At 44.6% G+C, this 21,347-nt stretch overlaps 1 protein-coding gene across 2 annotated transcripts; it reads left to right on the top strand.

The window, feature by feature from the left end:
- The first annotated feature begins 2,490 nt into the window (after positions 1-2,490).
- Positions 2,491-20,054, top strand: s1pr2 (sphingosine-1-phosphate receptor 2). 2 transcript variants are annotated; one of them, XR_004614712.1, is made up of 3 exons: positions 2,491-3,287; positions 16,826-18,150; positions 18,181-20,054. XR_004614712.1 is itself a non-coding variant. In XM_034593486.1 (2 exons), exon 2 carries the CDS (start codon positions 16,953-16,955, stop codon positions 18,066-18,068), a length of 1,116 nt encoding a protein of 371 aa, XP_034449377.1. In that variant the 5' UTR covers positions 2,491-3,287; positions 16,826-16,952; the 3' UTR covers positions 18,069-20,054. The 2 variants fall into 2 exon arrangements, 1 of the variants encoding a protein (XP_034449377.1); XM_034593486.1 differs by having other exon boundaries at positions 16,826-20,054.
- The last annotated feature ends 1,293 nt before the right edge of the window (positions 20,055-21,347 follow it).

The raw sequence follows: 21,347 nt of genomic DNA, 5'->3' as shown, positions 1-21,347 counted from the left end.
GGTCTGTGGGGCCCACACCATCTGCTGAAGGACTGATTGTTCCTCTTGTCTCTAAAGATAGTTCCTCGTGACTCTGGCTGTATGTTTGGAGTGGCTGTCATGCTGCAACATGAATCAGGGTTGATCAGACACCTCGCTGATGGAATAGAAGAATCTCAACATCTTATCTTGAGTGTCTCAGTGTCAAATTCTTGCTTTACCGTTGCTTCTCAAGCTTTCTCTGAAATGGAGGCCAAATGTAGGGGCCTGTCCAGATAGAAAGACTTAAAAAACGGATTAAACTCAGTAATGCAAGAATAATTCACTCTCTATGCAAGTTGTGGCTTGTGAAAAAGTACCATCCCAGAGAGTTTATTTTGAGGTGCGTTCACATCCACCAGCACATGATGTCGTGGTGGTAGCGGCGGGGAGGTTTGTGCAGGAGGTTGCTAATAACAGCTGCCAGATGTGCAGAGTCCCCCGAGTCCATGCACATTCTCACAGACAATGGAATGCTTGTGAGGAGCCCCAACAGGAAGTGAGGTCAGGGCTCTTGACCGCTCCCCTTAAGGCTTAGTGCGGGACACAGCAGTGGGGCAGCTTTACTGGAGCAGCTCCTGAAAGTGTCCCATCATAAAGCTGCTGACAGTGAGGAGCGAGTCCATAAAGCCTGTCTGCCACACAGCCATTACACGCTGCTCCGTCAACCTGCCAGCATTTCAGCCGAGAGCACACAGTGTGAAAAACAAACGTTTCTGAAGCTGAACCGTTCAAAATTGTCTCCTTCTCCTGAGGTTGCAGGTTGACAGTTGACAGAAACCCACACAAACGTGTTGCAAACTTTTTGATTTTGCTCGTTTACCACAAGTTTGTTCTTCTTTTTATCCAAGCGGTGAGTAATTTCCACACAGCAGCGAGGATGAGTGTAGTGAGAGTGTGTTGCACAACCCCACCTCTCAGCCCCCACCCCACAGAAAACTATCAGCAGACGTGACATGAGTCAAAAGTCATTAAATGTGTTTGGTGGAGACCAGACACAGCAGGAGTCATTTCCCTCACCTCCATTAGGTCTATGATCAGCGAGGTGCCCCCCCCCCTCTGATGTCATTCATGTTCAGAACAACCTGTGTGTGTGTGTGTGTGTGTGTGTGTGTGTGTGTGTGTGTGTGTGTGTGTGTGTGTGTGTGTGTGTGTGTGCTGACAGACTGGTGGCATTTTAAGAGGAAAAAGTTAATCTCAGACTCAGCACACTGGAAAGTGTCCAGCCCCCTCAAGCAACGTCTTTAAATTTTCTGCCATTTTCCTCTGATTGACACATTTCAGAATTTTTTTTTTTTTACACTGTAGGAGTGCCAGAGTTTGCCAAATTTTACATTTGTGTATAATGTTTATCATATTTACGGCAGTCTTACAATATGTATGTATTTTATCGTGAATAAAAAAAAGGAAAAATGCTTAAAAAACTGACAATGAAAGGAAAGAAAAGATAAGAATAAAAGAAAAAGAATGAAGTCAGTATCTATCTATCTATCTATTTATCTATCTATCTATCTATCTATCTATCTATCTATCTATCTATCTATCTATCTATCTATCTATCTATCTATCTATCTATTTATCTATCTATCTATCTATTATACATTAACATGTTCTTCTGCCACAAAAGAAAACAAAAGCTAAACAAAACAACAAACTAACAAACAGACATAAATCTTCAGGGTTGAATTCTGACTTATTATTCAACCATAAAGAATACATATAATATATGGATACATATGTATGAACACTAAATAAATTGAAAATACAAAAGCAATCATACATAATTGAGAATTGAAACATTGCACAATAACAGATGAAATCAATGTCTCAAACTCAACTTGACTGGAATTTATTAAGCGTATTAACTGAAATCAGTTGTTCTAAATCAGCATACAGGGAATAACAATTTAATTGTGATCCCTATATTTGATCCATTTATTCCATTGTTTCAAATGTGCTGGATCCTTCTGGTTCTGTAGTATTCCTTCCATATGACCTCAAGCTGTTAAATGAAGGTGAGATACGGTGATCTAATCGTCCTCATTCAGCTCCAAATGTGTGTGTTAAGAAAACTAAAAGATACTCTCACAACATTTACGCAGCTCCCTCTTATTCATATCACAGACACATGACATCATGGCCTCTCGGGATGACTTTGGCTTTCAGCGTAATGACTGTGAGGAGATTATTATTACCTCCTCTGGGGTTGCACAGAGGCCCTTTTTCTACTGGGTCCAGCACCTGCCCTGCTGTATGTCTAGGCACAGCCCAGAGTGACTAACAAGCCCTGACTTACCTTCACCTCATTCTAATTACACATAGAGCCAGACTTGGGGGGGATGGCACATGGAAATTAGACCGATGACTCATCAGGCACAACAAATATAAAAGAATTTGTTTTGGGAAATAACCTAGAAAATGTTCCAGATCAGGGCTGAAACTACTGTCTTATAGAGATATATGCATGTGCTCTCAAGGGAAAACTGAGGCAGGATGAGTTGAGAAGTGTGGACTCTGGTTCATGCTGGGATCTGTTTGGAAAGAGGAAGTGAGGAGGTGGAACATCTGGACTTCATTTGTGCGCTGCAGAGTCGAAGAGCAGAGAAGGTCCAGAAATAGTCTTTTTTTTTTAAATATACTGTTTTCCATATTAATTGCTCGCCACAAATCCGCATCATGGTTATATGTCGACACTGAGACTCGATCGCGTCTCTTTATGGGCAAGTGACGTTTCCATACTCTTGTGTGTGTGTCTCCCTCCTCTGTGTTGGTGGGTGTGTGTTCGCGAGTGTGTGAGTGTGTGTGTGTGGGTGTGTGTGTGCGCCTCCCCGACGCTCCACAGCCCCGTGGAGCTGTTGTTTCCCAGAGAGCAGTCAGGACAATCGGACGAACTGCTGGATTAGCGCGACAAAAGAGAAAGCGCGATCTCTGCCTCCCACTCATCCCGGCGCTCCTCGTTGCTATCGGAACCCGTGTATACGCTGCGTCTTTCTGGGGCGAAGATCCTTTTTTTTGGGACCGGTTTTCGCGGTGGCGCACGCACGGACCGATATGGATTTACCGCTGTCTAGACGAGACTCGCCGCCTTGCCCTGCGCGAAAGTTTTGAGTGTCAGCGCTGCTCGCGGAGCCCCCGGAGCGCAGAGCAGAAAGAGACAAAGTGGGAGAAAGCGCACAAGTTTTTACGCACGCAGCCTTTGTGGGAACCGGTGGTCACATGTGAGGACGTTTGGAGACGTTTCGCCGCTCTGAATCTGAATCTCCCATGGGGTGAGCAATTGTCTGTAGTGTCACACAAAGAATCTAACGTATATCTCCCACTGTACTGTAAAAGGTTCCTCTCGGTTGAATAGCAAACCTCATTTACTCAGGTTAACTCAGGCTCATTAATCTTTTCTGTGACGTTCCTCCCATGACATCCACGGTCGGTTAATAATGAACTGAAAGTTGACTCACACACATCACTTGACAGCCGCGTGCACGGCCCCACAGCGCGCAACACCACAAAAGACGAGACTGTACTTGACTATACTGCACTTTTACTTCCAAGGAAGTAAAGCCCGCAGCCACAGCCAGTGTTTGGACTGCGTGTGACAGCTGCGTTTGTTGAACCGTGCGGGTTTGTGTGCGTGTGTGCGTGCGTGTGTGCGTGTTTAAATGAATAACATTGCGTGGTGTTACATATTAACACGAGGGCCTGCAGCTGTCGATCATGGGGATCAGTGCAGTCAGCGGCATCAAATGTAGGGTAACTGTTGGTGTGGGTTGACACACACGCACACACACACACGCATGCACGCACGCAAACACACACACATAGGGCTTTGAATTGACTTCCATTCATTTCTGGAGAACCTACAACCAAAACATTAATCCTAACCTCAACCTAAGTTTTGCCACAGTAGGACCTGGGCTCAAGTCCCCGCGAGGTCCACTGGTCAGTGTTTGTGCTGGAAAAGGTCCTGAAGAGGCAACAAAAACGATCACACAAAAACACACGCACACACACGCACACACACACACACACGCACTGTTTCTTGGAGCCGTTGCGCAGCCTGCTGTGCCCCCTCCCTCCACCCCCCACTCTGACCCCTCCGAGTGTTGTTGAGGCTTGTTCATCCGTCACCCTAAAGAAGGCATTGTATTGAGAGGATGTATTAATAAGACAAAAGCCCCCATTATCCCGCATGTACCGGAGTTAATCTCATGGGGGCTGGAGATGTGCTCAACCACGGGGTGACAAGCGCAGAGCTTCAATTTGCAATGTAACTGAGATTTTGCAGAATACACTGGTTTATATTGTTTTCAGAGATGTCAGATGAGTTAAAGATTTCACTAAAGTGGGACAAAAAACATTTTTTTTTTGGATAAGGGATGAGTTCCTTTTAGTTGCACATCAGAATGGAATTTAAAGCTGCCATCTTTAGAAAGCCTAGTAGCTAGATTTCCTTATCACCGCTCTGAGGCCACACTCACTTCACAGTCCACGGATTGTGTCCAAAAACAGTAAAGCCTCCAGAGAGAAGGATACATAGGTGTCAGCACTCCAGTGTTGGGGCATCCTGTTGTGGGAGAAACCTGAAATCTCAGTGAGATAAGATGATAAGGTGGAGGAACTAATGTTTATTGCCCAGATAAAAGGCCCCATCCATCACTCTTTATCCTGGGGTTGGTCTGGTTCAGCTGCACAGTGTGGTGCTCATTAGCAGGCCTGCCTGAAACTGCGAAAGCCTTGTGCTGACACTATCTCGAGCCCCAGTCGAGGTAATGGGGCGGGAAACCAAACTCTGAAATGCATGCGGATGCTACAAAGCCTGTTGAATTAAGACGAGCAAACATCTTACTGTGATAACATCAGGAGTGGAGGGTGAAGAGGAAGCACGGTCAGCAGTGTTAGGAGAAGACTATCAAGTGTCGAACGTCCTGTCAGCAGCTTCGTTGATGCTGGTTTTGTCTGCTTTGTTTGGGGGATGCATGCATGGTCACTTATACTCAGGTGCTTCACCCAGCATGCCTTGGAATGGCAGGAGATGAGGCATGATGCAGCCTGCCGGCCGTCTGTGTTTTAGCACATGTGACCACATGGCTCATTACACCAGAACAACACCCACAACTCCACCAGGCCTGACCACTGCAGGCTTCTTCACATAATCGTTCCCAACCATCCTTGGCCTTGGCGAAAGTAACCTCAGGGTTCTGTGAACTGCGTCAACTCATTGGTCAGATGCTCTGCTGCTCCAGGCTTAACGCAGCCTCTCCCAGACAGGGAGCAGACGTGGTATTACTCTAACCAGGCTATATAGAGGAACTTAAAGATGTTAGAGTGAGGGTGGACTGGTTCAGTCCAGCAGCACATGACATCATGCGTTGAGGATGTGTGTGTTGCTGACCCAGCTCACTGTGCACAGTGGCCCTGTTTTACTCCACAAGATGACTGCTGAAACCGGACCCCTCTCAATGGGGAGTGCCGAGGGTACCGTGAGAAATGAAGACAAATAGATGACTTCAATAAATAAATAGATGTATAAGTGCATGGATGGATAAATAAATGAATGTTAATGCAGCAGTGGGAAATGGATTTGTGGGCTTTTTATTTTTTTTATTTTTTTTTAATGGAACGGGTCACTAGGGGGTTGAGGGCGGAGATGGGTGGTGGGTGGGTGGTGTTCATCCCTGAAGGATGCTCGGGTTTCAGTTCAGGCCTGGGAGCGATCTGCTAATAGGAAGCAGCAAGATGGATTTTCTTTGGGCAGACTGACTTCTCTTTTGTTGTCTCTACTCACCACTTTATTCAGTCACACTGGAAGGGTAACAACACAACAAGATCAGAGAGAGCGATCTGCCAGAGGCACCTTGGCTTTTCTTCTTTTCTTCACCTGGTTAAATGAAACCCGTCCTGCAAGTGTAAATGTGCATGACTTTCATAACTTTTGGGCTTTTCTCTGTGATATTAATAGTGTTCTGTGGAAGGCCATCTGGGTTCTGCAGGCTCAGAGTTCGAGCTGGTACTCCCCCCTCTTTTCGACTGAAAAACACTTTCCTTGGGTGTGGCAGCTGGAGAAAAATAAACGCCTTCTGTTCGCAGGCTGCAGAAGCGCAAGTCACAACACACAGCTGACAGCATGTAGCTTTCTGATTCATAGCCAAGAGCTGGGAGTGTCTCAGATCGGAGAAATTAATATGGCGTCCACTGTCTTTTTAACCATTTTGTACACACGTTTGAAAATAGGATGTGGCCAAAGACGGTGTTTGGTAAAGACGTGCACACTTATTTCTTGCCCTGTTCGTTTCTCCTTTTCAAAACAACCCTCCTGAGAATAATATGCTGTCAGTGCTGTTCTGATTATATAAACATTTACATAAGCTGAAAAAGTGGATCTGACTATTTTAGGAAAGCGAAAGAATCCATTAGCTTTAGAGTCTCCTGTTACATTCCTTTTCCACTTGAGGGACAAGATGTAAGACCCCCCATGATCAGGCGCTGATGCTTGTAGCAGCATGCCAGGATTTCCTGACGATTTCAAGGGAGGGGATGAGGCTGCTCGTCTGTCACGTTTCAGGCTTTGACCAGTCCTTGTTCCAAAATGCTGTCAGTTGGAAGTAATGCAGAAAACGTTTTTTTCATTTCTCTGACTGGCATTTTGCTTTGTGCAAGGCCGCTCCACAGACAGGGACATTGTGCATCATGCGAAGACAATGACAAGTAGATTGAATGCAAGGTTTCTTGTTACTGCCGTGGCTTTGGTTGGAATCTGCACCACTTGCAACCTCTCTTTAGGCCATACCGTGTGATTTATGTTCCTGTGGCAGCCTTAATCAGTGTGGTCATGTCGTGGTTTCCCGATTTCTGGTCATTCTCAGCACTCTCTCCGCAGCGATCCTCGAGCAGGTACACATGAAGATGCTGTGGTTTGTGGAGTCCACCTCCTCCGCCTCTGTCTTCTTCCATCTTGGAAGCCTTTGTTATACAGTCCGCTTTGTTTGTGCAGCTGGAAAACTCAGCAGGAGGATTTACTTCAGCGCACGAGCTCCCTAGATCCAGAAGTAAGCCAGAGACCGTTTTCTTGGATTTCAAATCACCCCATGCAGCCAGTGAGGTCCCGTTGAAGCCATTCATTTAGTTTAGCCTCTCAGATTTTCTAATGCCTAACAGACTGTAAAACCTGCAATGGCCTGTTTTGTTTAGAAAGAGCTGTTTATACTGAAAAGGCCCGAGCTTCAGTCTTTCCAGCCTTGAAGACACGATGGAATTAACCTCCAGCCATACACAAGCCGGGTCATGATAGAGGCCAGACTGCTCCACTGCAATAGACAGATTGAGTGGAAGTGGATGCTGTTTACTTAATATGACGACAGTTCCAACATGTCCGTTTCAGAAGGCAAAGTCAAGTAGCTGTCATCTCGTACCCTCCGAAAGTTACACCAGAGCAACACTCACTTTCTGAACCTGTTCGGTATTTTTGCAAATGATTCCTTGGCAATCCACTCGACCCAGACCTTGCATCAGTCCCAGTAAAGCTGCATAAAAAAGCCAAGTTATTTACTGTGGTGCCTTTTCTTTAAAAAAAAAATGTACTTGTGCAATGTTGCCAGGAAATAAAACAGACATGGTGTCCCTCCAAGATTGTGTAACTTAAAATACCCTCAAGACTCTTTCCACGCACACATTCGCTGGCCTTTAAATGCAGGTTGTAACTTTGGCTTATATATAGTTTTTGAGATAGAGTGATGTCAGAGAGCGTAACTGATGCAGACATCACGAGAGTTTTTTTCTCAAGAAATAAATGTTCTCTTCTGTGAAATTGAAAGTAGTGAGGAACAACTGTGGACTGTGTGAGCACAACAATGTTCCCTCTCCAGGCAACCGTGTTTTTCTGTGACAACAGAGCCGCGTTTAATGGATCTGTGTTTGCCAGAGGAGTCTGAAGTTGTTTTCCTATGCTGGACCACAAGGAGAGATGGAGGGCCTCCATCAATTTATCATCTTATCAGTGGGCACTAGGCAGAAGCAATCAGGGTGGCTTTGTGGCCTGTGTGTTAGCCTGTGTAGATGCTATCGTTTCTCCCTTGTGCTGTGCTTTGCTTTGTCACCAGCAAATTCTCCTTCCCCGTGTCTGTGGTGTGGGGATGTTCACTGTGCTGGAAATCCCTGCGAACGTCAGTGGAACAAACATGACCGTCACAGCCTAAGCAACCCTCCTCCACACGTAGAATGGGTATAGTGGGTGTTGTCATGTCTCGTGTTCATTGGCACGCCAAGCAACAGGTAATCGCAAACCCTGTCAAGGCAACCACACTGTTTCCCAACGAGGAAGGGGGAACATGAGAAGGGGTGGAGTTCAAGGTCTAGCAGCAGAGTAGAATAGAAGCAGGGATCCAGGACAAAGGAGATCTAACAGAGGGTTCAAAGCCATTCATTAGGGGAGACCTCATTGTAAAGACAAGAACACTGGAAGGTGTGAGAGGGGCTTGAGTGGCTGAAACTCGAATCAAGCGCAACCCACCCCTCAGATCTGAGGTTTCTGCTGTTGATCAGCCAGACCTGACCTATCTGCTTTGTGGTGTTGACACTCCAGCCAGCGTGCACATGTCAAACATGTGAGCTAAAGGTGCTGTGTGGTTAACACTTACTTTTGCACTTACTTTTGCAAATCAGACAAATCCATCCCTGAGCATTTGTGTGCTTTACCACTGCTGCATTGCAAGCTTTAACTCATTACACATCCGGCACGCTGTAGTGTGCCGGATGTGTAATGAGCTAAAGCAAAAGAAATGTGTCTTCAAGAGTTAATGATGCGGATAATATCCTGAAAACTGTTATGAATAAATTCATGAATAATCACATGTATGTTCTGAAAAGAGGATTTGGGACACATACAGCTCTCAGAAACTATGTCCTTAGTGCCGAGCGTCAGTTTCTTGAATTGAGATTGCACAGTGTGTGCTGTAATGAAGTCTTTAATAGGGGGCTATAAGAACATGTCTGCTCCAGATGTGTGCTAAATAAATCCCTCTTGATGTGCATTTAATCACTTCTTTGTGCTCTCGTCTTTTGATCTCTGCGGTGAAGTTTGAAATATACGAGGAGGGGAGGGGGTGTTAGAGTGAGGACCACGTGGCTACACAAATCAGGAAGTGGTATTAAAAAGTAAATATGCAAAACAGAGCAATATTCAAAAAACATGAATAATTTTCGAAGCCGTTGGCCTAAGTTGACAGGAGCGGTACAAGGGTGAAGGTATTACACTAATTGCCTCTCAGGCGCCACCCTTGGAGATCCCCCACCCCCCCAGTGGGGCAGACGTGGGGGGGGGAGTGGGGGTCTCTCCATGCCGGTCATGCGGGTTATGGCTCCTGAGGCTGTATGATGTCCTTCTTTAGGCAGCTCTTTGTCTCCAGCTCAACTCGCTGCCACTCTGAGAGCCCCGCAGCACATGAACAGCTGCCATAAATAAAGCATTGAAAAGTTGTAGAGATGAACTGACTGAGAGGAGGGATGAAAAACAACACAAGCCCCTATGAAACATACAGTAAAAATAGATTTATACAAATATATATATATATATATGTATTCACTCTTGATTGAACCATGTTGACAGTCTGAACCCCTCACAAGAGGCTGCACCCAAACTGTCAAACTGTTTGACGAGCGAAAGGGTAATCCCTAATTATAAGATGTATTGGGGACACCCACATCCCTAATATCTTGCAGCTTATACATGTTTTTAATGAAGCATGACTGTGTATAGCAAAATAAAAGACAAAGAGACACCAACGTTTTCTCTCAGAGCTAAAATTAACCCTCGAACTCAGTGAAAAGACGGAAGCGATTCATCTCTCAGCAAAGAGGAAGAGTTTTGTTCTTCTTCTGTTTTTGTTCTCATCTGATGCCATGATGAACGTTATCATGACACTGACGCAAACTTGGAATAAACACATCTATATTTTTTGGGGATGTGATCTGTGTTTGTCTGCAGCATAGTTTGACAAGCTACAGATGTTCCTTTGCCAAGATTATTTTTGACGGTTTAGTTGAGTTCCTCTCCAAGCTAGAAACTGTGAGATACTGCAGGCCCCTTGTCTCGTATCTCTCATCAGTCTGCTCTGCCTCTCGACTGTGCAAGTTATGCTGCGACACCAAAATAGGCTCTTTTCTCTCTCTCTCTCTCTCTCTCTCTCTCTCTCTCTCTCTCTCTCTCGTTTGCATTTCCTATATAAAAACACTCTATTTTTCATTTGTCTGGTGATTTAATGAGCTGCTGCAGTTTCAAAACAACACACGGTCGACAAATTTGCCTCGGCCCACACTTCTCTTTAGTGGCCTACAGTGTGTGAAATAACTACCACAAAGAGCGTCTGTCTCTTGGGATTTTACTACTTTGATTTCTGGTGTTTAGGAAATATCAGTAAACTACTGCAGATATCTGTGGCCACGAGTTTAGCTTCAATATTGGCTGTTTAAGGGAATTGATTTTCTTTTTGGCCAACAGAACTATCCCTTTGTACAACGGTCAAAAGTTGTTGATGCTTCACTGCTCAGTTTGATGTTAAACACGTATGTTTGTGGACATTGTCTTCGTTTCAGCTGTGCTTCTTTGTCACTGTTTTTGGCATCGGTTTTATCAGCGAGCTTGTCTGCAGCGTGGCATGGGACAGAGATATGAGCGGCTTACGATAAGCACAGACAGTCATAACCAAAGAGAATTGTTCTTGTTTTCATTTTCACCTTGTAGAAAGCGACGCTGCTGAGAAAGAGCGTAAACTGTGCATGACTGTTTAGTCTGTGCCGTGACCAAGGTCGTCTGAAGGAGCGGGACATGGATTTTAGTCGCCTCGCAGCAGCAACATAAGTCCCTCCCATCCCGGTTGCAGTGATACTGGAAACATGGATGCTTTTTTCCCCGGAAAATGAGGGCGGACAATCAATAGTGTTGCTGTGCGAGTGTGAAAAGATTGCACTCACAGGGCCCTGGGGCTCATTGATAGATAGCTAGAGCTGCATGAGGGGCACTGCAACCACCTGCCAGCAGACACAGTCCATCCCTGTGTTTTCTGTGGTTACACAGGGAGCAGCTCCATGCCGGAAAAAAGGGGCCTGCCTTAATGGGCCCATGTGTGCAGCAGCCCCCAGCAGCTTAGAGGAGGCCTGAGCTATCAGTGTGGAGACGAGAACGTTCAGTATGTCATTGCTCATAATGTTTAAGAAACGGAAGCAAGTCGAGAAAGAGTGTGGGTGTTGAGCCGTCTCACATCTTTTGCTTTAGTCATTTCCTTAAAGCTGAATCTCCTGTGGTAGCAGTGGTGAAACCTTGTGGTGGTAAAAGCTGGGTTTTCTCCAGTGCGTGTCAACACTTGACTGGGGGAACTTTCTGACAACATCGCTACACTTTTTACATGGAATTTTCCTCCTCGGCTACTATTTCTCTGAAATGCTCATGTTTCTTTCTTAAAACAAGTACTGACAGGGATAACAATGATACTTTTTATTAATCACACACCCAAGGACATTTTACAAATCCCATAATTCGGTCAATAAAACAACATAAAACAATTGATAAAATGATACATAAAATATAGATACTGGTCATAATGGCACACAGGAGAGCGCATACCTCACAGAACAGCCTCCTTAAATTCAATCAAGTCGCACCAAATGTGACACACACATAGTTATCAGTCATCTACATGTGGCTGATTTGTATTTTCAGGATACACATGATGTACATCCATTTTTGAGAAGTCAACGAAATGTTGAAAAACACAATGTTAAAGAAAGTGAAAAACAAAATCTAGGATCCACCCCCTGATCCGGGTCCGTAACAAAATTGTATTAGTTCTTCCTTGTCAATCCCCACCCCTCCGCAAAATGTATTTGAATTCCTTCAAGTAGTTTTTTTGCGAACAAACAAAAAACGAAACAACAAAAATAGGCAAAAACATAACGTTGGCGGAGGTAGAGAGAAGTTCCTCACCGACACCAGCCGTTAATGGCTGTGAAACCGGAAAGAGCAAATCACAGCAGCAGATGCTCTTTGTGTGTCTGTGATGGATGACTTGTGACTGTTCTTAAATCTGGGGAGAGATAAGGTCTTTATTAAGAGAGAAAGGCCCACTGTGTTTTAGAGGGGGTGCAGGAAGTCATTAAACTTCCCTAAAATGGAAAATGTACATGATTAATGTTTTCATATTTCAGTCTGAACAAGTTATAGTTATAGTCTGTTATAGTCTGCTGCATTTGTGGAGAAGGTTCTGTGAATACATACAAGATGCTGAATTCGGTGCTGTGTTGCCATCACAGCGACTGGGGTGCAGGTAGTGTGAAGGGCAGATTGAAGGAGATGTGTTAGCGGATGTTTCAGACCACAAACAGCTCAGCTCAAAAGTGAACATTTTTCAGTGCAAACAATCGCTGCTCTGACCTCAACTGAAATGTTTGTGCAATGATACATTGTACGTGTGAGTGAAAATGCTCCTGTGCAGTTGTGCTTTGTCGAGGCTTAGGTTGCTTTTAAGTGCTTTTTGCTCAAGAGAAGCGGGGGGCGACAGGTAGAAGGTGGCGTCATGGGCCGGCGGTGCCTTTTTTTTTCCGGTGAGCAGACGGACGGTCGGCTAATTGGGGCTTATCAGGTGTTTCTTGGAAAAACACCTGAGGCTTTTGTGCAGCTGTCAGCCCCATGATGGAGAGGGAAACTCGGGCTTGTTAGGATTAGGAGAAAACCAGAGTCACCTTTCAACAGGGACCATCAGTCCATTTTGAATCAGCTATTGGATGTTAGAAAATAACTATGCTTCAAATGCAGCCATTTGCAGCAGTGGTCCAATGGTTGATTAAAGCAAATTCTCAAGTGAACGCTCCAAAAAATATTTAAGAGTGAAATAGTAGAATAAACCCAATGTGTTTATAAAGAATTTTAAATATGTTAATTTAAATCATCCTTATGATAGAACTGTGTAATCCAAATGGAGGCAAATCTTACAATACATAATTCTTCTAAAATGTTTTAGTGTATGTGCGGTTGCAAAAAATCCTGAACACAATTTGTTCGCATGCCTGTAGAATGTGTGAACGCCACAAGAGCATCGTTTCACAAATGAAGAGAAACGTGCTATATTTGTGGGCATAATAAGGATCAAAAAAACTTAAAGGATTTCCTGTCTGTTGTTTGTCTTCCTTTGTCTCGTTTTTTATTCCTCTGCCCGTTCTTTCTTCACCTTGTCTAACCGTGTCTGTGAAATACAGACAGGATATTGTGTTGAGCTTTCTGTCAGGTTTCTTCACTTTCACCTACAACGTAATGTTGGTTTATGAAACTCCTTGCCGTCTGTTCTCAAGAAGTTTAGTTTACAATTGAAAAATGTATGAATTCCTTGAGTATCGAACATCTACGTCCCACTCAATAAAACTTAAGTGTATTTATATAATTATTAAGTCACAGAGGAAGAACTTGAGAGCGAATTTTTTTTTTTTACCATGAATCCGTTTAAGTAGCCTTTGCTTGTGAATGAATACATTGGGAGTATACTGCTCGGTCTATTTTTACAATTTAGCAATGCAACCTAAATATCGATAAATTATAGTTGAGTTATATGGAAACATATCTTCTATGCAAACATGCATCGAATGCAAAATACACATTGATTGTAAGTGTAGACATGCAATTCAAAGACACAACAATCTCCAATTGTGTTAGTTAAGAAAGATGTTGGATACTGTTGCAACATTTTTGAACAATGTCTGATGTCCATTGTGAATATGTGACAGTTACGTCTCAGTCAAACATAGGTCACCACTCTGACGATTGGTCAGGAGGGCGGCGCTGCATAGCAGGGAGTCTCACTGGGACGTCTCCACTCCAGCCAATCACGGTGGAAACATCCGAGTGGCGCACGACAGGTGGAGGGGCAGGGCTGCTTTGCCTACAGAGATGGTGCTGTAGGCAAACCAGCCTGTCAGGTTTCCCACACACAGCGAAATCCCCTGATGACAGACGCCGAGGACTCCGCGTTGTCAGGAGGACCTCGAGTTGTCTACACAGCAGAGGGAGAGAGAAGTGTCTTGAGAAAACCTGGCAGAGCTGAGTGAAAGAAACCAGACGGGACTAGAGATCGTTGCTTGATGGGATCAGGAGCCTTGACGCCCGTCTACACGTGGCTGTTCCGGCCCATGAGCACTCACTCCTCATTACTACATCAATGCTTACCTACTCTGTATGCACGGGTTGAACCACACCCATCTTTGAACTCATTTTGATCTCAAACACTCACCTATAATGTTTTGTGTGTGTATCTTGCACAGTTGTGACACTGGTGCTGGAAAAATCTTTGCACAGACACTTGCTGAAGTACTGAAAACCACCTCTGTGACGGTTCCCGCTGCAGTCGGTGTCTCCAGGGCCACATTTTGCCGCAGTGGTTCCTAACAAAGGAAAACCAGCGCTTTTTCCTCTTAGTGGGCTTGAGGCGGTGGCGATACAGAGCTGGTCTATCTCAGCTGACTTTTCCATTAAACAAAATAGGCTGCTATAATGTGACCTAACGTAATTACAGCTGGCACACGTGCTCTGCCTCAGGTTTCTTATTCGTGTGTATTAATCGTGCTATAAAGGATTGGGGGGAGGAGGGGGAGGAGGGGGGGGGGCAAGCTGTTCTGCTGTAGAGGTTCTGACAAGGGGGTGCTCAACTGTAAATAAATTCCTGCTATGATACAGTTGCAGCAGCCAAATGGAAGTGTGCTGTCTCATTATTAAGGCTGAAGGGCAACGCTCTTCACATTGAAGGAGACTATTGTTCTTTGTTCCAGCTTGGGGAAACAGTGTGCTGGTTATTACTGGAAACCAATAGCAGCTGTGTGCAGAAAATGTCTGTTTTCGGGCGAAAAGCTTTGCAGCACCATAACGTGTTTTCTGTGCAAAGTTCTGTGGTGCAACACTTCCCACCGGCGACTTTGTGTGTCCATGTGCTCATCACAGTGACGTCTCGGATTCCTGCCTTTGTGTCCAGATGCCGTTCCACATGCATGCTCGCTGTCCGGCTTTGTCTCCATCCCCTCTCCATCTTTTCGCTCTCCCAGGTTTTGAGTTGAAGCCCAAAGCAGGACAGAGGAGAAAGAGCTCCAGCCCCACTTTCCACTCAAGGTTTCCAGTTATGAGCTTGCTGCAGCCACCCAGGCCGGTTGTGAAGTCAAGCATCGGTGTAGAATTACCTCTGGAGCTGGCCCTGCAAAAGGGATCCTGTTACTTTTGACAGGTTTAAGACACCAGCTCCACCTGTAATTAGATTTCCAGAGCCTTTAAGTTTTCTTCTCATCCCTATTACTGCAGCCTGTTTTATTTAAGTTTGGTTTATCGATAGGTTTTTCCTCATAGGAGCATTTTAAGTCACATTCGTGATTCCCTGTTTTTTGGGGTATAATTCATTATTGTAAATTTTTCTAAAATTTGACACGTGATTAGGTCAAGGTTTTCCTCATTGATTAAGCTTGTTTGTGCATTCTGATGTTGGATGCATGACAAAACAGCAACATAGTCCCATAAAGTACTGTACAACATAATGTCATTGTGTGTGTAGCGTAATTATTCAGACCAGGCATCGGGATATCACTCACACAACCATGCAACATCCACATTAAGTGTATAGAATAATAAACGGCAGCATGTCAGTCACTACTCAGGAAGCTTTAGAGTCGAGGAGGCTCCCTCCTCCACTTCTCGGGTATCTGTTTGATTTGCTGGCGGATTTTCTGAACTGGTTGGAAGGGGCCGGACAGGATGAAGAGGTCTGGCTGATGCACGAGCTATGCTGAAGTTTCAAGAGGTAGCTCACTGGAGTGGAATGGTTCGCTCCCCACAACAATGCCCTGTGTTGACAGCCGAGTGCTCGGACAGGGTTGGTGGAATGTCCCCTTCTGACTGCGAGCGTGGCCCTTTTGTCTCAGCGCCAGTGCTCGCAGAGCCTCACAGAGTAGTGTATTCCTCTACCTGAAGATGGTCTCTGCCCGCTCAGGTTCAACATCCCAAAAAAGAGAAGATCTTTGAGTGTTGTAATTTTTCAGAGCAAGTTGATATTCCCCTATCAGAGTCATTTTTGTAAAGCACATTTATAATCCCTGCCCGTTTGTATGTTACATACATGTTAAGATTACACATCTGAACGGATTTTTAGGAAACTTGGCATTTCTTGGTATTTTGTGAGCGTTTTTCAACATGTTCACTCATGACCCAGGGAATAAATAATGGATCTTGAGAGAAAAAACTTGGTGCAGCTTGAGTGAATTTAAGGGAGTGTTGGAGCTTGGTGGAGGTAATCGCTCTACTGAGTGTCATTCTGGTTTTAGACTGCAACAAGCTGCAACTGCGCCTTCATGGGCTTTCAGTGCAGGATGTAACAGATGGATACAGTGAGTGCAGTGTATTCGCTGAGCGGCCATTCATTTGTGTCATTTGATTGTAGGTATTTACACTAAATCAAAAATGCTCTCTCTTCATGTTGAATGTTTACGCCTGAAGGACATGACAATATATATATTTATTATTTCAAAGCTCTGCCCTTTTGCTGCTTCTTCTTACTTTGATGTTGAGTTACTACAATGACGTCTACTTAAAGTAAATTGAAGAAAATGTTTCCACTCTGGAGACTGAGGCACAGGTTGTTGCTTAGAGACTTTGTTTTGCTCAAAGAGTTTGACTTTGGCGAGTGCGTGACTTTTCCAAAAAATGTATGTTTGCTTTGCCACAGTTTATTTCATTAGTGCAACAAAAATGTCCCCTGTGAGTAACCCAGGCCTTCTCTCTCTTCCTGTGTCTGTGCAGGTGACCCACATCAAGCTTCTAAGACGCAACTGTGGGACAGGCAGTCTCCCTCGCGGCCTAGGCCTGCTTCCTGTCCTGAGAGGCGATGATAATCTGCGTAGACACTCTTCACGACTCCGCTGTGTGAATGAATCTTTGCCGTAAAGCCACCGTGCTCTGCCAGCCCGTCACCATGAGGAGCAAGTATTCCCAGTATTACAATGAGAGTCTCATCCGCGCCTACTATGCGTTCGCAAAGAACAAGACCACGCATGAGCTGAATGAGTACTATCGGAATAAAAAGCAGCTCAACACCCTCAACATCGTCATCGTGGTCCTCTGCACCATCATCATCCTGGAGAATCTGCTGGTCCTCCTCGCCGTCTGCCGCAACAAGAAGTTCCACTCCGCCATGTTTTTCTTCATCGGCAACCTGGCGTTCTCTGACCTGCTGGCAGGCTCGGCCTACATAGCCAACATTTTTCTATCAGGGTCGGCGACCTTTGACCTGGTGCCTGTGCAGTGGTTCATCCGGGAGGGCACCGCGTTCATCGCTCTGGCGGCTTCTGTTTTCAGCTTGCTGGCGATAGCTATAGAGCGCTACACAGCTATTACCAAGGTGAAGGTGTATGGCTCCACCAAAACGTGCCGCATGTTCCTCCTGATAGGAGCATGTTGGGTCACCTCCATCCTGCTCGGAGGACTACCCATCATCGGCTGGAACTGCATCAACAACCAGCCTGAATGCTCGGCCGTGTTGCCCCTCTACTCCAAGAAATACATTGTCTTTGTCGTGACCATTTTCAGCCTCATATTGCTCTCTATTGTCATCCTTTATGTGAAGATCTACTTGATTGTACGCTCCAGCCACCAGGAAGCAACCAACTCACCGGCCTATGCCCTTTTGAAAACAGTCACAATAGTGCTGGGTGTCTTCATCATGTGCTGGCTGCCAGCTTTTATCATCCTCCTCCTAGACTCATCCTGTGGCATACAGTTCTGCAATATCCTCTCCAAAGCAGACATCTTTTTTGGCTTTGCCACTCTGAACTCAGCTCTTAACCCAGTCATCTACACGCTGCGCAGCAAGGACATGAGGAAGGAGTTCCTGCGCGTGCTGTGCTGCTGGGGGGTGCTGCAGAGCGGGCGGCCCAATGACCGCTGTCTGGTCCCTCTAAAGAGCTCCAGCTCCCTGGAACACTGCACGAACAAACACGAACACCAGAGCATACCCATCATGCAAGATTGTACCACCTGTGTCTAATTTGGTGCAAACACATCAGTGTGCTTGTGTGTGCTTGTGTGTGTGTGTGTGTGTGCGTGTGTGTGCATGCGTGTGTGCGTGTGTGTGTGTGTGTGTGTGTGCGTGTGTGAGAGTGAGAGTGAATGTGTGTGTGTGAGTTAAAGCAGAGAGGCTGTGATGAGATATTATAGAGAGCAAGCCGTGGACTGACATGCGTGGCGAGGCCGGAGTGCGGCAGTGTGTAGTGACACATTCTCCAATGCAGACTTTCATTACATAAAACCTGTGTGAATTCACAATCATCATTCAAACAATTCACCCATTCACTGGGTGTAAAAACACAATGTTTCAAGAGGAAACTAATGTAAAAGGAGAGAACTTTCTGAAATGTGAAAATAGCTTTTTTTAAATATAGGTACTCCCATTAGTTAATATGGAGTGGCATACCATTTTAATGTATAAGCCTGTCATCTTGTTTTTCTTTCTACACATGTAAACCCCTATTAAAAGCCAAAAATGGAACCATAGCATGCATTATATCGTAGATATGGTGAGTTGTTATGGGCCTTTCAGGAACTGCATCAATGCAAAGCTTGCAAAATTGCACTTTGTAGATTACTTTCGTGATTGTTGTCCTTTGTGAGGTTTAACCACATTACTCTTCCTCTGTAATATGTGTTAACATTAGGCCTTTAGATTCATCGCTCGTTCTTGACTGAAGCGAAGGCATGATCAGCTCCGCTCAACACGGCGCTCCACAGAAGCCATACTAGCACGAGTCTCCCCCCACCAAACCAGGGCTATATATCCCCTATATAACCTTGCATCTGATAAATCTGCTTACATTTAATGCATGGAATCCTAACTCTTTTGTAAGCACTAATGTGTATGATATATTCCAGCTCCAGCCTCCATCATTAACACCCCCTTCCCTCGTTTGTCCTCATAATCTGCCCCTCTCGCTTTTACTGTTGTCTTTTGTATCTGAACAGTTTCCGTGGAGGAAGGCCTAATCAGAAAGCACGTTTCCTGAAGTGAGTTGGCACTGATGAATTTTACTCATTGACAGCTGTCCAGCAGCTTTGACTCATGGGACCGATGTCCTGACAGTGTTGTAGCAACGTAGCCGCGATGTGCTGTCTCTGTTTGCGCCTTCCTCTCTGGGATTGAGGCTGAATGTATGTATGAAGTGTTCGGGGCCGGCGCTCCGTTGTTGACAGTATTATTGATCATCATTTTTAAATAACCAAGTCACTGACGATCGGAGAGTGGGATGAATAGAGTAGATCACTCTCACTGTGAATTCTTAAATAGCACCATGAACAAAAATATTGTTGTGAACTTCCTGGTTTAATTTGCTAGCCATGTGTCGCGTGTAACTTTACGCGTCTCGTCTTTCCGAAGATCCCTCGCCTCCCCTACAAAATAAGAGAAGTTCTTGTTCCAAACGCACAGGGGAGTGTGTGTGTGGGGGGGTCGTCTTTAATTTCTGACATCCTACAACTCGTAACTTCCTTCAGCCATAGGAAGTCCGGTTTTTCATTGTCCGGTTCCTGTTGTTCAGGGTTACACTAACCTTCTTCCTGTAGACACACGTTTAAAATCCTCCTCACCCTCAGTTTTTGTTCATATTGACATTTAGATGGCCAAGTAGAAATGGTGAAAAGCACTTTGGCAGCTTCAGTGATGTTTGCGTTCCCCCAGGGTTTTGTTTTTCGATGGAGATTTGTTTTAATCTATGTACCTATCTCTTCATTGTGTTGCCTGATTCTATGATTTTTTTTGATAAATATATAAAAAAACTATGTATGTCTGTAAGTATGTATGTATTTTTGTACAGTATGTATGATTTGTGTTGTATGAAATGTCTCGTGTGCAATAGCCTTGTGTGTCCAGTAGCACGCTGCCTGTGTTAAACCGGTACAATCTGAAACACTAATGTTGGTACATAAACAATTTTTGTAATTGCATTCCCTTTTTATAAAATAAATGAAATACTGAAATAAACCAATTTTTGTTTCTTTCTTTCTTTGTTGTGTTGTCACGTTTAATACTCAGCTGAAAGAGGTGCAGCTGTAGCTTTTCTGCAGGTCCTGAGATGTTTCTCCCTTTCGTGCCCACAAAACAGCAGCATTTAATCCAAACATGCTCTGACAAGGTCAGGAAAACCCTAGCATCATCATGAAAGTACAACATTGCACACGCAAATGCTGCTTAGCCATTAATCACTGCTCTCTTACCTAATAACATTTTTTTCAATTGGTTAAAGGCGGAGGCAAGACAGGGCTATGATGGGAAGCTGGGCAGAGGGCAGGGAGGGTGAATACAGGGTTTGATATGGAAGAATGTCTATTTGTAAGATTGTTTGTCTGAGGGAAGCATAAAGAATGGCCCTGGGAGAGGTTTTCGGGTAAGGGGGAGACTTGGGGTGAGGGGAGAGGCTGACTTATAGTGGCCTTGAGAGAGTTGGGCCTGTTTCCTGTCAGACATCCAGGATTCCTGGGTGGGAACACTGGCTGAATCAGCCCCAGGAGGGTGCGCTGCTGGGAAGTCGGCCAAGTCTTTCCAGTGCCCTGCAGGATATAACATCAGCCTCAGAAGCCTAAAGGTGAAGTTGTGTAGACAAAAACATTGAAGTTGGCGCACAAGACTCATATGCGTTAAAAAGAAAGCCCTACTATTTCACAGATCATCTCTGTAGATTATGTAAATAAACATTTACATTGTCCCAAGTCACTTTGGGGAACATTACACTTTGGGGACTTGAACTAATTTCCTGGAAGCGAACCTTAACGTTACCCATACCCAACATTTGCTTGATAGTAACTTCACCCTAACTTTAACCACTGTCCAAAACATCAGCTTTTGTTCCCACTCTGAGAGCCGTCTATAGTAGGAAATTTGTCATGAAGATTCTCAGCCAAATTGAAAAGTCTCAGATGCCTATTTTCAAATTATCTAAGACATAGTGCCACCTTGTGGTGAAATAGGAACAAAGCCAAATATGAAGGCCGTTCCTCCATATCTTTTACTTATAAGTAAGTTGGACAGAGATTTATAGCCGTATCTACTTAACGACTGAAACTAATGATTATTATCATTATTGATTATCTTCTCAATCAGTGAATTTAGTGTGTTTTCGCTAAAATCACAGAAATTACAATGAAAAACCTAGTTTTATTCTCATATTCTTTGGTATCTTCTACAAATGTTTTGTTTTGTGCGACAGGCAGTCCAAGTCAAATAATATTTGTTCACTTTAAATTAAGTTAGAAAATCTTGACCATGTTCGACACCTTC

This window comes from Hippoglossus hippoglossus, chromosome 8 (genome assembly GCF_009819705.1).
Source record: "Hippoglossus hippoglossus isolate fHipHip1 chromosome 8, fHipHip1.pri, whole genome shotgun sequence".
In the NCBI taxonomy this organism is placed as follows: Eukaryota; Metazoa; Chordata; class Actinopteri; order Pleuronectiformes; family Pleuronectidae; genus Hippoglossus; species Hippoglossus hippoglossus.
Note: the sequence above shows the minus strand (reverse complement) of the source record. Positions and strands in the feature narration are given on the sequence as shown.

Bases quoted from the DNA above. Each gene is read 5' to 3' on its own strand.
- s1pr2 (XM_034593486.1), top strand. From the start codon at position 16,953: ATGAATCTTTGCCGTAAAGCCACCGTGCTCTGCCAGCCCGTCACCATG.